Here is a 14,997-nt window from a genome sequence, read left to right as displayed (position 1 = left end):
TTGTCCACAGCTGCTTTATACAGTATGAAAAGCTTCTTCTTCAGTTCATTAAATCCCTGCAGCATAGAAAGCAGCAGGACTGATATGTTGATAAATCCAGTGCAGTTATGCACAGTCGTTCTCTTTGTTACAGAATAACCACACACACCTCACCCACATCAGACTGGTCGGTTATAACTCGATATTTTGCCTTTTTATATGGGAGACTTCAGCTTACCAGGTCTCATCATAACCTCTTTTCCAACTTTTTTTTGGTCTTTTCTCTTTTTTCATGTTTTATTCTTGAAATACATTGCTGTGAAAACGCTGTTGTGTAACATTAATTACTAAACTAGGTGAACATTTGGAGACATACCTTATGGTTTTTATAGTAACTAACTAACTAATGAAAGAACACCACCTATCTTGCAGATTTGTGGTGATGTGTCTTCATGTCGTGGTGCTCTGAAGTGTCCAGACATTTGTTTGCTGAGCTGTCATCATGCTCGACTGTGATTGGCTGTTTCAGAGCAATGAGACCTGTGATGCGACTGGCTGAGAGAGTATTTAATAATCAGCACACCTGCTGATCTATAGTCGCCTTCACCCAGCCCTGTTGCAATTTGCACTGTTGCACACATGAACCAAAATAGCAGGTGTGCATGGAGATGCCCACACAGTCCGTGCGCCCAAGACCTAGCACTTTGCACTTGTTGCTGCACTTGCGCATTTAAAATAGGGCCCTATATGTTACTAAAGAGCCAAATCTCAGCCTCACTTGGCAGGCACCAACATTGTCTGAATTTTTAATGCACTGAACTCTTTCAGGACACTATGTTACCAGCATTGTGTGGACACCAAGAACAAAACTTGGTCTTCATTTGAAGATAAGCTGCCAAAGGGCTGGTGTTATGCTGCCAAGTGAGTAACCGTCTGGCCCTGTGTACTTGACCTTAGGTGGTGTGTATATGTATATTTGTGTGCCTGACACTATATACAACCTGCCAGCTACCTACTGCTAAGTTCACTCGCCCACAGTCACCATCTTCACCTCCATATACAGAATCACTTCTTCCATGCATGTGTATATTTGTGTTCTCTTCCATGCTGTTTTAGTACCATTTATTCTATAACACTGACCTCTTGTTCAGTTTGCTATACTGCATGAGGACAATAAGATTAGTGTTTACACCTACACTTGTTTACTTTAAGTGCTGCTGGGCTCAGACACTGCACCTCCACAGGCATATGTGAGTGAAAAGTCTGAAAAACTCAACAGAGATTGTCATAGATTGAACATTTAAGTTCTGAAAAAACACGTTTTTCATTATACCTTTACAAAAACCTTTAACCTTAATTATTTCCCAGGTACGGTTTTTACTATTACTTTTTACTATTACTGTGCTGTGGTTTAAAAAACTTGGATAAGCCATCTTCAGTGAAGAAAAAGGCTTTTTTTTTTTCAATTAAAGTCTTGTTTCAAATATATTAGACACAAAGAAAAGCAGTTTTAATGTCCTCATTATCCAATGGCTTTAAAATAAACTAAAGTATTATTCAAGTTCAGCAATGATGTCAAATTGATTTGACTATCTTGTCCCTGTCTTGTTTCCGTCTGTCAAGTTTGTGAGGTTTCTTTTAGAATAAAAGAAACTATACAAACTTTGCGCTTGTCTTTCTACCCTCTTCACCCCAGTTTACCCGTTTTTCTCTTATCCCCACATCATTCTTCTCTCCCTTCCTTTCTCTCTCCTCACCCTCCGTCTGTTCTCCCGTTATCTTTCCCTTTTTCTCATTCCACCTTACCTCTCCTGCTTCATCCTGTCATCCCTCTTACCCCTTCATCCTTTCATCTGTCTCTCTCTATTCTTACCCTTCATCCCTTATCTCTTCTGTCTTTCTCTCTCCTGTCATGCTTTCATCCCAACCCTCTCATCCCTCCTGTCTCATCTCATATAGCTTTCCGCTCATCCTTTCATCCATTTTTCCTGTCTGTCAGTTCAGTTGCTTTACTGACTGCTTATCAGAGACAGTTTTGCAGTATACAAAATGTCACTTTCAAAAACCAACAAGCAACAGTTTCTGCAGTCGAACCACACTGAGTTTCTAAATTGAAATGGAACATGTGTATTTGATATAACATCACTAATATCTATAGCACATCTTTATCTGTCCCTCTGCCCTTTCTTTCAGTGCTTCATTGTAGGAGATTATGGTTCTTACAGTGGACACAACTTTCTGGTTAAGGCTCAGGTTTCATTGCTATTTAGATGCTAATAAGAGTCATTCACACCGCCGCCAATATGCCCCCACCCACCACCCCCATGCCCTGGGGTTCGTTCTCAACAATTAATGGCACAGGAGAACGCGGATTACACCGCCGTTAACTGCCAGGATTTAGTGAGGTTTGCAGGCGTTCACAGGGCTGAAAATCCAGTTCTTCATGCATTGCAGATTGGTGTCTATGCATGCCAGATCTGTGTTCTTGTTCCCCTATCCTTGCAAAAACCAGTTTGCATTTTTAGAATGTGGGCAACTATGCAGAGGAAGGACTTAACCTCAATTCATCAAGGCTCTACTTAAGCATTAACATTCAGGTTTAGGGTTAAGCGTTAGGATTAGACTCAATGAAGGTTTAAATTAGTGGTGATGGTTAAGGTTTGGTTTCGGAGATGCATTCTTGTAGTCAGTGAAGGTTCATCCAAGTGTATTTCCATGCCCAAACCACCTCAGCTGGCTCCTATCTACATGAAGGAGCAGTGGCTCTACTCCGAGTTCCCTCTGGATGTCTGAACTCCTCACCAAATCTCTAAGGCTGAGCTCAGACACCCTACGGAAAGAACTAATTTCGGCTGCTTCCATGTGCAATCTCATTCTTTTGGTCGCTACCCATTGCTTGTGACCATAGTTAGGGGTTGGAATGGTGACTAACTGGTAAAGTTCGAGTTTTTCTTTTTTTATTTTACCTTCACTAGTTAACAAGGAAATACTTAAACGTCTTCACCTGGAGCAGCAACTCACTCCAAACCCAGACCTCCCAAGTTTACATGAGTTTTTTGGACTTGGAAAAGGCTTGCAACAGTGTCCCTCAGGTTATAGGGGTGCTACAGGAGTATGGGGTACCAGGGCTGTTGTTACAAGCCATTCAGTCCTTATGTAACCGGAACGTGAGCTGTGTCCGTATTCTCGGAAATCAAACACATTCTCAGTGGGTGCTGGACTCCACCGGGGCTGTCTCATGTCACCGCTTCTGTTTGTGATTTTCATGGACAGGATCTCAGGGCACAGCCGGGTGGAGGAGAGTGTCCAGTCTTGGGACCTTGGGATTGCTTCTCTGCTTTTTGCAGATGATAGGGTTCTGTTGGCTTGGTGTGCAGCCGAGCGGGATGCGGTGGGGATGAGAGTCAACACTTCCTAATCTGAGGCCTTGGTCTTCCACCGGAAAAATGTGGATTGTTCCCACGTATATTTAGATATGTTTTTGTAAGTGGAACAGTGTCAGATCTTAGATTAGCTCTTTGAGGCTTGCATTGTATTACCCTTGAGTGTGTCCTGGTCTTTGCTGTAGTACCAGTACATGGATGTATGTATTCAATATGTCCAATAGGCAACACAGAGTCATGGACACATGACTATAGACTATATGCACACATGCACACAGATATGTCCCACATGTACAGACTTACGCACACATCTCACTTGTCAGCTAAATATAATCTTGGACAAGCCGCCTTCACTCACAGCATGAGGTGAATGAGTACAGGTGTTGGGTGTGTATGTGCTTGTGTATGTTTCTATGTGCGTGTGAGTGCATCTGCGTTCATCCGACCACATGGCAGCTCTGAATAGCCTCCATCTCGGCTTCACTACAATTAGAGTAAAAGTGACGCGTTGCTCAAAGGCGCTGCAATTAGGCTGAGCCACGTCAGTGCTGGGCAGTTCTGATGAAGGGCTATTAGAGAGCCAGGGATGATGGAGGCACTCATCACCCCCCCCCCCCCCCCCCCCCACCCCCCACCTTTACCACCATCACCATCATCACCATTCGTCACCACAATCCTCACAGCCCGGCTTCCCACAGCCTCCTCCTCCACATCCATCACCATTACCACCAAACTTTCCCAGGCAACTACTCTGTGCAAAAGTCATTCTAACCTGGCAGCTCTCTCCCCGCCATTTTTCCCTCCTCTCTCTTCTGCATCTGTCTCATTTCCTGCCACAGTTTCATATATATTTCGGGATAAGTGCTCTCCATGAATCTTACACCTGCTTTCTCTCTCTCTTTCTGCCTTTTCCAACTTTCTATCCCTCATCCTCTCTCCTTCTTTCTGTTCATCTGCACGTCTATTCATCTTCTTCTCTCTAGCCTCTGTGAGTGGTTCACTCTCCTTCTTCCTTCCGTTTTTTTTCCTAGGAGTCATGCACCTCTTTTAATAGCTCAATTTCTCTTATTCTCCCCTTATCTTCTCCAATTTGATGCATTTCACCTGGCTTGAATCATTTTGTTTATATCAATCCATCTCCTCCTCTCAGTCTTTCTCCCACACCTATTGAAATACTTGACTCCAAAGCCTCCTTATTTGTCTCTGGCTCCCAAAAATTTTATTTTAAAAAGAGTTTGGAGGTATCATATGTTATAAAAATTAGTCATGTAATTGTTTTAGCTCTGGTTTCAGTTATTAACAATAACAATTATTATGATCTAGTGAATTGCTTTCATCTAGTGACATTTTAGTGTTACCAAACGCTGGTTTTGATGTCCCATTTGCACTTGTTTGAGTAAACAATTCAACTCTTCATTAACTTGATGCTGTTTTTTTTATCCTTTCTTTAATATGTGTTTGAATTCTGTTAGTTTCAATTGAAATTGAATTGTTGTGGTAAATTATCATAAATGCAATTATCATAATCAGTCCTTCTTGTACACCCAAAGATTTCTCATTAATTAAATAACTAAACATTGCCCTGACTGGGCAATCTGAAACACTGACATGTACGGTGTAGATATCATCATTTTTATGGTGTCTGATGAGTCTCTCTCTGTGGTAATGAGTAACACCCATGCTCCATGAACTTGAGACTGAAGTGTCATGATGTAAGTGGCCAAATTACTAAGTTCAACTCAAAATTCGTTCATCGCTAACAGCTGGCTTCCTGAGATGTCAAGGATGCAAGACACATTAACATGTCAGTGTGAGGTTCTCATAAAGATCTTAGTAACTATCAGTTAGTTTCAAAGTAGCTATTTAAGAAATCAGGTGCCCCAGTAGTCGGTAAAGCCCTTAAAGTGCAAATTGGTTACTAAGAATCATTGTATCTATTTCGAATCAACAGCATTAACACAAAAATCACTGCAGCATCAGAACAGTTCCATAAATAACAGCCTCAACAGCAAACAGCAGACAATATTATTTTATATACAGTACATACATAACATAATGTAAGGCTAAGAAATAACCATGTAGTTTAGTTACAAGGAAATAATACCTTTTTTCCAGTGCATATGTCATCCATTCCACCTCCTCTGTTCAGTGAGTTTCATAATAAGATCATATTCACTGTTTCTTCATTCATTGCAGCAGTTCCTTCCAGTAGTATATAGGTGTAAATAGTAACAACTAAGCTCTATGGAAGGACTGGTTTCTGTGGTATAATTTATCATTTAGTGATGCATGTATCTAATATTAATAAGTAGTTACTATAGGCCAAGTTTTAATAGCTGGTACAACAGATTGCACCAGATTGGTTACACAATAAAACACACTTCATGTATGACTATCTCTTTCTCTTTGTTTCTCTCCATCTCGTCTGTATTCACAACTGTCCAGACCTCGACTAATAGCATCCAGGCCATCGTAGAGAGCCACATAAACAGAACCAATTGCATGTTTATGCCAGCAGGTGGGAAGCCCCTGCTTTGCTTCCTGGATGACCTCAACATGTCCGCCCATGACCTCTTTGGCCCTCCGCCACCACTGGAGCTTCTGCGCCTCTGGATTAACTGTGAGTTCCACACTGCAGATTTAAGGTTGAGGTTAGGTTAAGGGTAGGATTAGGCTGTTCATAATCAATAGAAGTCAATGCAACGTCCTAACAAGGAGAGCTGTGCAAACGTGTGTGTGTGTGTGTGTGTGTGTGTGTGTGTATCTGAACTGTTAGGGCATGTTCTTGCTGGCGTCCATAGGGTCCCCTGGTGGAGGGAGGACTCACATTCCCGGTCACTTACAGAGTTGATGCCAACTCACCAAATGTAGTCCTCCTCTCCTCCTGTCAGTGCAACTATGACTCAGTCTTCTCCTACTCACTTAAATGTTCACTATCCTTTTTTATCCGTATGTCCTATTTCTCAGTTTCATGTTTATTCAATTTGCTGAATCTGTTAATGAGTGAATGTTATATATTAGAACTGGTGCTCAAAGGGCCATAGATTTTATTTGACAAAACTAATAAATATTATTTTTAATATCAGAGAAGAAAGGAGCTTGGAGCTCTAATCAAGATGATTATTAATATTACTACTGCTGCTACTACTACTGTTTCTGCGGCCGTTGCTACTACTGCTAGTAATAGGTGGGTAATAATTGCGTAGTTTCAACAGGGAGATTGAATTGAAAGGGTTTCACACCTCTTTGTCAAGGTGAGAGACCTCTTTGTCTGTCGTGTGTGAGATAATGTAGTCTAGCAAAAGTTTGTATTATGTTATTCATTCAGCACATTGTCATTGCTCTATTGCATCCTGACAACTATTATTATTGTTACAAGTACAACACACATTACACGGGCTTTGTAAACCTGGTAATTGTAACTGTCTGATTTAATTAAAAGAGGCTCTACTCATTTTAGCAATCTCTCTATTTCTGCACCCACTGTCCTTTTTTTTTGCTGTCACTGTATCACTGTCTCTCTGTATTTCACCATGGTTACTCCCGGTAATGTCCTTGTTCCTCCTATCTGACATTTTATCCTCCTCCATCACCCTTTTGCTATCCCCCTTTCCATCTCGCCACACTGGAATTACCCTGATTATGATTATAGCCGTGATGATAATGATAACCACTGCAAAATTGCACTCCCTCTCTCATATCCAACACCCAGGAGATTATGATTGACTGAAAGGCTGTCTGCAAATGTTTCCCCGGTCTCATTTTTCTGCTTTCCTCAATCTCTCTTTGTTTCTTTCTCTCTTTTTTTAGTTTATTTGGCATTTTTGTACTTTCCTTGCTTTTTCCTCTCATTGCTCACTACCTCTCCAGAGTACCTCTTGTCTCTTTTCAGTCTTTTTCAATTTTCTGGCAGTCTTTCATCTCTGTTGTTGTACTCCTTTCAACCTTTCCTGGTCCATCTTACCTCCGCCACTTGTCCCCAGCTCTCTCCTTTCTCGCTCCCGGTTTTCAGACCCTTATTTGCTTACGTGCTTCTCCGTCTCTCCACTCTTCCTCTCTCCTGCCTGCTTATTCTCCTCCCACAAAGGAACAAGATACATTTGCTTTTCAGTCATATTGCATTCAGGAAATAATTATAGAATTGCCTTGCCTTTTGAAAATGTGAAGTGGACAACATGAAATGGCTTTGTTACTTCACTTTTCATCCCTGCATGACCTTCATTGCGCATTTCTGTTTTTTCTTTCTCTTGAGCAGGAAAACATTGACATTTATATATCTTATTGATATTGCTATCCTGTATGTCGTTCACAATATGTACAAATCTGAGCAGACCCACATGCAGGAGTCCCAAATCAGGCTGATCTACAGTACCGTGATCAAACAGAAGCTACAAGGGTTTAAAGAGAAGGTGAAGCAAATTGGAGAGACTCAGGTCACCTTTGAACTGTTTTCCTCCTACTTCATCCAAGATACACTGCCTCTTCACACTCATACAGTGTGTCGTGCAATAACACATGATGATGAGTTAGATGAACACAATTACACACATAGCAAATGTATACTGTACATTACCTAAAAATGTGTTCAAGAAAATGTGTTCATGGATATACACCTGGTAACAGTGATCTTAATGTGGGCTTGAAAATTTGAGCTCAATCCAATCTCAAAGTCATTTTGTCTAAACAAAATTGGGGTTTTTTGCAACCCTGAACTTCGGCACAAATTGCCAGCAAATTTCAGCATGTCAGTAATCACAGCATTTTTCAAAATTATTTTTGAATCCAGTATATGACCCAGCCTATGATTATACTGGTGTTGCTTTGGTTGAATCTGTGTCTGACATTTTAGTGTTCACATAAAGTACAGAATGTTATTAAGGTTGTTATTTCTTTTTTCTTCTTCTGTTCCTAGCTGTGTCCAATTTACCAACCAAATTTAGCTCACTTTTTTTTTAGGTTTGAACTTTTCAAACTATATGCTGCTACTGCAGAACGAGGAAGCATTTGCTACTTTGCCTCATTGAACTAAAAGTGTCGAGAAACACTGTATCTCTGTTTCTAGCCCTTCAAAATTGTTTGATGGTGTTGTCATGTTGTTTTGTTTTGCATAATTATCTTATAACACATACTATAGACGCTTACTGTAAGATACTGTCATTTTTATGGTAAATTATCATGATTTTTACTTAATTACATTTACATTTCTTCAACTTGATGTTGCAAAGTAGTGAATGATTCCTTTTTTTGTGGCATCAGTGGGAATTTTGGAGACTCCAAAACTGAGCTTAAATAGATAAATAGATAAATTAGATAACAAGTTGAGAGGAAAAGTACCCTTGTCCTTTTATTGGAGTCTGCAGTTCTAGGGACAGCCTCTTAAAGAGACTCCATAAGACCAGAAGCATTACAGGCTACTGTAGGTCTGCACCAAAGAGGACTAATTATTTTACTAAATGTCTCTCCTACTGTTAGTTTGGATCCAGTCTGCCCACTGGCCATCAATATCAAGTACAGGTTTGAATTTACACTCAAATGTGTGCTGTAGTCATGCTGGATGGGATATACAGTTAAACAATTTCAGTGAGAGATTTCCATCTTCATTTAGTTATATATAACAAACATGCTTGCAGAGTCAAAAACCTCCATTTCTGTCTGGGTGTTTCAGGGTCTGCTGAGAGTTCATCCAGACTTCCCTATCATATCAAAGACATCATCACCAGCCTGGATCCATGAGTGCCTCAGGTAAAAAGCGTCTCTCTCATTCTCTATTTTTTCCTTTTTGTTTTGTCTGTTGTTGTTTTTTTTCAATCACTCTCTCAATCAAGTTGTCTCAATGCTCCTTCCACTTGCTTGTCTCTTCAGATTTGTGATATTATCAGCAGGATATTTGAATATCAATACTTGGTCAGCTCTGCAGTCCCATTTATCTTTGTGTGTAGTCTCCAAAGTGTTATCCTGTATATAAGCATAGATTACACATATTTTCTACCACTACAATAACGTACAGTTAAATTTAGATATGAGCATGATAGTCAGTGGGGGGTTTCCTTGTATAATGGAATTATTGACCATTGTGTAAAGAATACATCAGCATTGGGTTGACATTTTTATGGAAAATCTGTTGGTTATTATGTTTTGCACATAATTATAGTTTAAATTGTCATGGCCGGATCAATGGTAATAAAGAGGCAGAAAATGGCTCATCGGCTTTTCATTTCAAGGCCTACAAATGAGGTTTTGGGATGCTTTTTGTTAAACTGCAAAGGAAACAGACATATGGAATACAAAGATGCTTTGTATGTGTGTAGAAGTCCATATAGCACAAATAAACTGATTATACTATCATATTCAGTAGATGTTCACCCATCTTTAGCTCACGCCCCCCCTCAAGTTAGATCTGATGGCTGGGGAGATGTGTACTCCTTTTCTAAGTACTAAACACAACTTATCAAAGGATGAGTATACATTTTTTAAGTCTGTCTCAAAACAATAATCAGGTGCCCATATGAACATTGAAATAGGTTTTTCTTGCCATAATCATTCCTCCATGAAGATATCTCTTCATAATGTACTTAAAATGTAAGTGATGGAGGCCTAAATCCACAAGCCTCCAAGGAAATGCAAAGAGGGAATGTGATGCTAAAAAGACTGTAAATGTGGTAGATATCCACTTGGTATGACTAACTCAGGCTGTTGAAGCCCCGTATAAGCTTCAGATCAACTTTTAAATGCATTTTTGCACAAAATGACTGTGTGGACACACAGTGGATTTTGGCCCCCGTCACTTACATTGAAAGCACATTTGAAGGGTATCTTTTAATTGCCAGTATGAACAAGAGGAATGAAAAACCTCTTTCAGCCTCTTCTCATTGTTCATTTGGGCAGCTGACTGTTGTTTTAAGATACACTTGAAAAATTGTGAACCTATCCTTTAACTAACTGTTGCATTATAATATTTTTGTTGCATCACAGTAGAATACAGTATTGAATGTTATTCTTGCAGAGAAAATAATGTGCCTGAGAATAACTTCTTGTTATCAACTAGAAAGAGGATTATTATTCTTTGTAAATGTAACATTGTTTTTAAAGCGGAAATATGAATATTATCCCTCCTCAAGTGTTATTCTGGCTTATTAAGAACTCTAACCATCAAACAGTCTGATTTATTAAGGCATTTACATGCTGGCATGTTATAAAACCAAAAAACCAAAACTGTTAAAAGGCCATACAGGTGTCTTTGCATGCAGTAGACCCTTTACTATAAATCTTGGATGGAGAGAGAGAGAGAGAATTTAAAAATAATTGATTGTCATTTGGTTTTTGGTTGTCTGTGATAGGAGGGATATAGCTTTTCATTTTTGCTGTTTGTCTTGAGGTGAGAAGTTGATATAAGCCTCTTAGGTATTTTGTCTCAGCAGCATATTATTGATTGCATCCGCTGCCATTATAATTATAGTTTTTTATCTTTCCAATTAAGTGCTAATGTTGTGCAAATAAACTTAAAGCTGCACTAGGCAAGATCTTTATATAAAAATAAATTCACTTTATCAGCCTAAATCAGAAACAGGGGTAAAACACAGAAGAACATTCCTTTCTCTGTATTTTCCCTGTTTGCTCAAATAAAATTCTGCTGTCAGGTTTGTTTCTCTGTGTAGGTGGAAAAGATTTTTCACAGGTGTACAAATTTGAAATCCAAAAGTGATTCTTGTACAGCAATGAGTGATCACAGTTGGTGAACATTAGTGAGCTGTGTGCAGTTCTCTGATGTCTTGTTACATGACTTCAGGGTTTTAAGTAGTGAAATAATTTAGTTTCCTCTTGCTGCCAAGTGCAACCAGTACTGTGCAGAATTGCCCTGGGTAGTCAAGTCAAGTCAGTTTTATTTATATAGCACCAAATCACAACAGAAGTTATCTCAGGGCACTTTTCACATAGAGCTGGTCTAGACCGTACTCTTTAATTTACAGAGACCCAACATTCCCCCATGAGCAAGCACTTGACGACAGTGGCAAGGAAATACTCCCCTTTAATGGGAAGAAACCTCGATCAGAAGCAGGCTGTAGGTGGGCGGCCATCTGCCTTGACCAGTTGTGTTGAGAGAGAAAATGGGAGGGGTAAAGAGGAGAGAGAGACAGAGAGAAGCACAGCAACAACAATAATAACTATAACAACAATAATAATGATATAAATATGTAATAATAATAATAATAGGAAGCGTGGGCATCAAGCAGGACCACGGCAGCATGGGGTCCACAACCACAATACACGGAAGCCCGCGATCCATAACCAAGCAGTCCACGACCATGATCCATAGAAACCTGCAAAGCACAAAAACTCCGGGGAAGAAGCCAGGTTAGTGACATGCATTGATGGTACATGGATGCGTACAGATGAAGAGGATTAGGAAGATGGTTCCACAGAAGAGGATCCTGGAGCCTGCATTCTGGGAGCTCAGTGTTCAAGTGGGGTAATAGGGTATTATGAGCTCTGTAAGGTATGATGGTGACTGACCATTACGGGCTTTGTAGGTGAGGAGACGGATTTTAAATTCTATTCTGGATTTTACAGGGAGCCAGTATAGAGAAGCTAAAATAAGAGAAATATGATCTCTTTCTCTAGTTTTTTTACATGTGCAGCTCCATTCTGGACCAGCTGGAGAATCTTTAGAGACTTGTTGGGGCAGCCTCATAATAAGGAATTGCAATAATTCAGCCTAGAAGTAGCACATGCGTGGACTAGTTTTTCTACATCTTTTTGTTACAGGATGTGCCTGATTTTTGCAATGTTATGTAGGTGAAAAAAGGCAGTCCTTGAAATTTGTTTTATGTGGGAGTTAAAAGACATATCCTGATCAAAGATAATATGTTTCTAAGGTGTTTAGGGCCAAGCACAATAACTTCAGTTTTGTCTGAATTTAGTAGCAGAAAATTGCAGGTCATCCAGGTTTTTATGTCCTTAAGGCATACTTGGAGTTTAGTTAACTGATTGGTTTCATCTGGCTTCATTGATAAATATAATTGGGTATCATCTGCATAACTATGAAATTTCATGGAGTGTTTCCTTATTATATTATCTAAAGGAAGAATAAGGTGAATAGTTCTGGTCCAAACACAGAACCTTGTGGCATTCCGTGTCTAATGTTTGCGTGCATGGAAGTTTCATCGTTAAAATGTACAAACTGAAATCGATCTGACAAATAGGACTTAAACCAGCTTAATGCAGTTCCTTTAATTCCAATTAAATTTTCCAGTCTCTGTAATTGGATGCGATGGTCAGTGGTGTCAAATGCAGTACTAAGATCTAACAAGACAAGTACAGAGAGAAGTCCTTTGTCAGATGCAATTAGGAGGTCATTTGTAACTTTCACCAATGCTGTCTCTGTGCTATGATGCACTCTAAATCCTGACTGAAAATCCTCAGATAAACTCTTGTTTTGTGGAAAGTCACACAACTGATTGGCGACTGCTTTCTCAAGGATCTTAGAGAGAAAGGGAAGGTTAGATATAGGTCTATAGTTGGCTGAAACGCATGAATAAAGAGTAGGCTTTTTAAGAAGAGGTTAAATTACAGATACTTTAAAGGTCGGTGGTACTGGGGTGCATTATATTGAATGGTGTTCCTAATATTTTCCTAACATGGAGCAGCATTATCACCTTTCTGGCAATGTCAACAAAAACTGAAAATATATAAGCTTCCTAAATGTAGGCAGCTCTGGCATCACAGAGGGCCTTCTTATATGTCTTGACTAAGCAGGATTCCTCCAGTTTGGTGGAATACCATATCTTTTCAACTTTTCACAATATTTGCTTTAATTTACGGGTTTGGGAGTTATGCCATGGAGCTAACCTCTTTTGTTTTATTATCTTCTTTTTTAAAGGAGCAATGGAGTCGAGTGTTAGTTGCAATGAGCCTGCAGCACTATCAACAAGATGATCAATTTGGGAGGGACTACAGTTAACAAAAGAGTCCTCTGTTGTATTGACACATGACATTGAATTCAATGCTGATGGAATCGCCTCCTTAAATTCAGTTACAGCACTATCAGATAGACATCTAGTGAAGACATTTTATCTAATGGTGTTTAGTCCAGTAATAGGAATTCAAAAGTTATTAAGTAGTGGTCTGATAAAATAGGATCTTGTGGAAAAACTATTAAATGTTCAATTTCAATGCCATATGTCAGAACAAGGTCAAGGGTGTGGTTAAGAGTGAGTTTATTTACACTCTGAGAGAAGCCAATTGAGTGTAATTATGAGATAAATGCAGTGCTAAGGCTAACATTATCAACATTCACATGAATACTAAAGTCGCCTATTATAATTACTTTATCTGTACTAAGGACTAAGTTTGATAAAAACTCTGAGAATTCAGATAAAAATTCAGAGTGTGGGCCAGGAGGAAGGTACAGTATAACAAATAGAATTGGCTGTAAAGTTTTCCAGGTTTGGTGTGAAAGACTAAGAGCGGAGAGAAGAGTTTAAGGGTACCCCCATGAAAGCAAGATGGTATACTTTGAGGGGTTCATCCTGATATATAATAAATTTAAAATAAATATTAGATATTTAATATAATTAAATAAATACAGGCAATAAAAAGAATTTGCAAATAAAATAATTATCTATTAATAAATTGTTCAAATTAAAAAGGGATTTACAAAAACAACTTTAAAATAGTCAATAAATACATAATTAAAAAATACATTAATGAATTCCTAGATAAATAATGGTATTTTAAAATCAATTTGAAAATGCAGTTTTAAAAAGAGAAATAAATAACTGAACTCACAAACTGAATTAAGAGTACAGCTTTTAATCAGGCATTTAAAAGGACAATTTCCTTTCCCATTTGCATTTCCATTTCCCCGCTGCTTTTCCTTTTCCCATTAGCTATTGGATTTGCTGAGTCATTTAGCTTCTCCTTTCCGTGACACTTTGGTCTCTGCGCTGCTAAAACAATGCAAATCATTCCCCCCTGGAAGCCCCCCCTCTTGTGAATGGCTCCTGGCTTTCATAGTAAAAGCTCTGTTGAGTCTTATCAGTGCAGGTAGTCCGTTATGTCCATGGTTTGATTGTTTGTAGTGATACTTAGGTTTTATTCTAACAAATGTGGGCTACCTGTTGTATGTTTGTAAATAATATACGTCTTATTGATGATTATCGCTATTCTTGAACTCGTAATCTGAAACAAAGGAGTGGAGACATTAGCTAGCTAACGCTGGCTCTCCTGAATCTGCTCATTTGTCTCAGTAACTTACAGAACAAACACTAACATGATGTCAAATACTGGCATCATAACTCTCACATAAAAGAGAGTCACAGAAAGGGTAAAAGGAGAGGGTAAAAGGAGAAGCTAACTGACTCAGCAAATTGAATAGCTAATAGGAAAAGAGCAGTGAGGAAATGGAAATGCAAATGGGAAAGTAAATTGCCCCTTTAAATGCCTGATTAAAAGCTGTATTCTTAATTCAATTTGTGAATCCAGTTATTTATTTCTCTTAACATTTTCAAATTGATTTTGAAATTCCATTTTTTATTTAGGAATCCATTAATGTATTTTGAAATGATGTACTTATTGACTATTTTAAGTCAATTTACCAAGTTGTTTCTGTTTCCCTTTTTAATTTGAACAATTTATT

At 38.9% G+C, this 14,997-nt stretch overlaps 1 protein-coding gene across 1 annotated transcript in view; it reads left to right on the top strand.

Moving 5' to 3' along the window:
- Nucleotides 1-14,997, top strand: part of LOC122973245 — an 82,242-nt gene that overhangs the window by 44,124 nt on the left and 23,121 nt on the right. The window contains exons 4-6 of the mRNA XM_044340642.1: nt 5,808-5,982; nt 9,028-9,104; nt 11,574-11,714. Of these exons, the coding sequence (XP_044196577.1) occupies nt 9,092-9,104; nt 11,574-11,714 (154 nt within the window). The 5' untranslated portion in view covers nt 5,808-5,982; nt 9,028-9,091. The remainder of the gene's footprint in view (nt 1-5,807; nt 5,983-9,027; nt 9,105-11,573; nt 11,715-14,997) is intronic.

Source organism: Thunnus albacares, chromosome 22 (genome assembly GCF_914725855.1).
Source record: "Thunnus albacares chromosome 22, fThuAlb1.1, whole genome shotgun sequence".
NCBI classification, from domain to species: domain Eukaryota; kingdom Metazoa; phylum Chordata; class Actinopteri; order Scombriformes; family Scombridae; genus Thunnus; species Thunnus albacares.
Note: the sequence above shows the minus strand (reverse complement) of the source record. Positions and strands in the feature narration are given on the sequence as shown.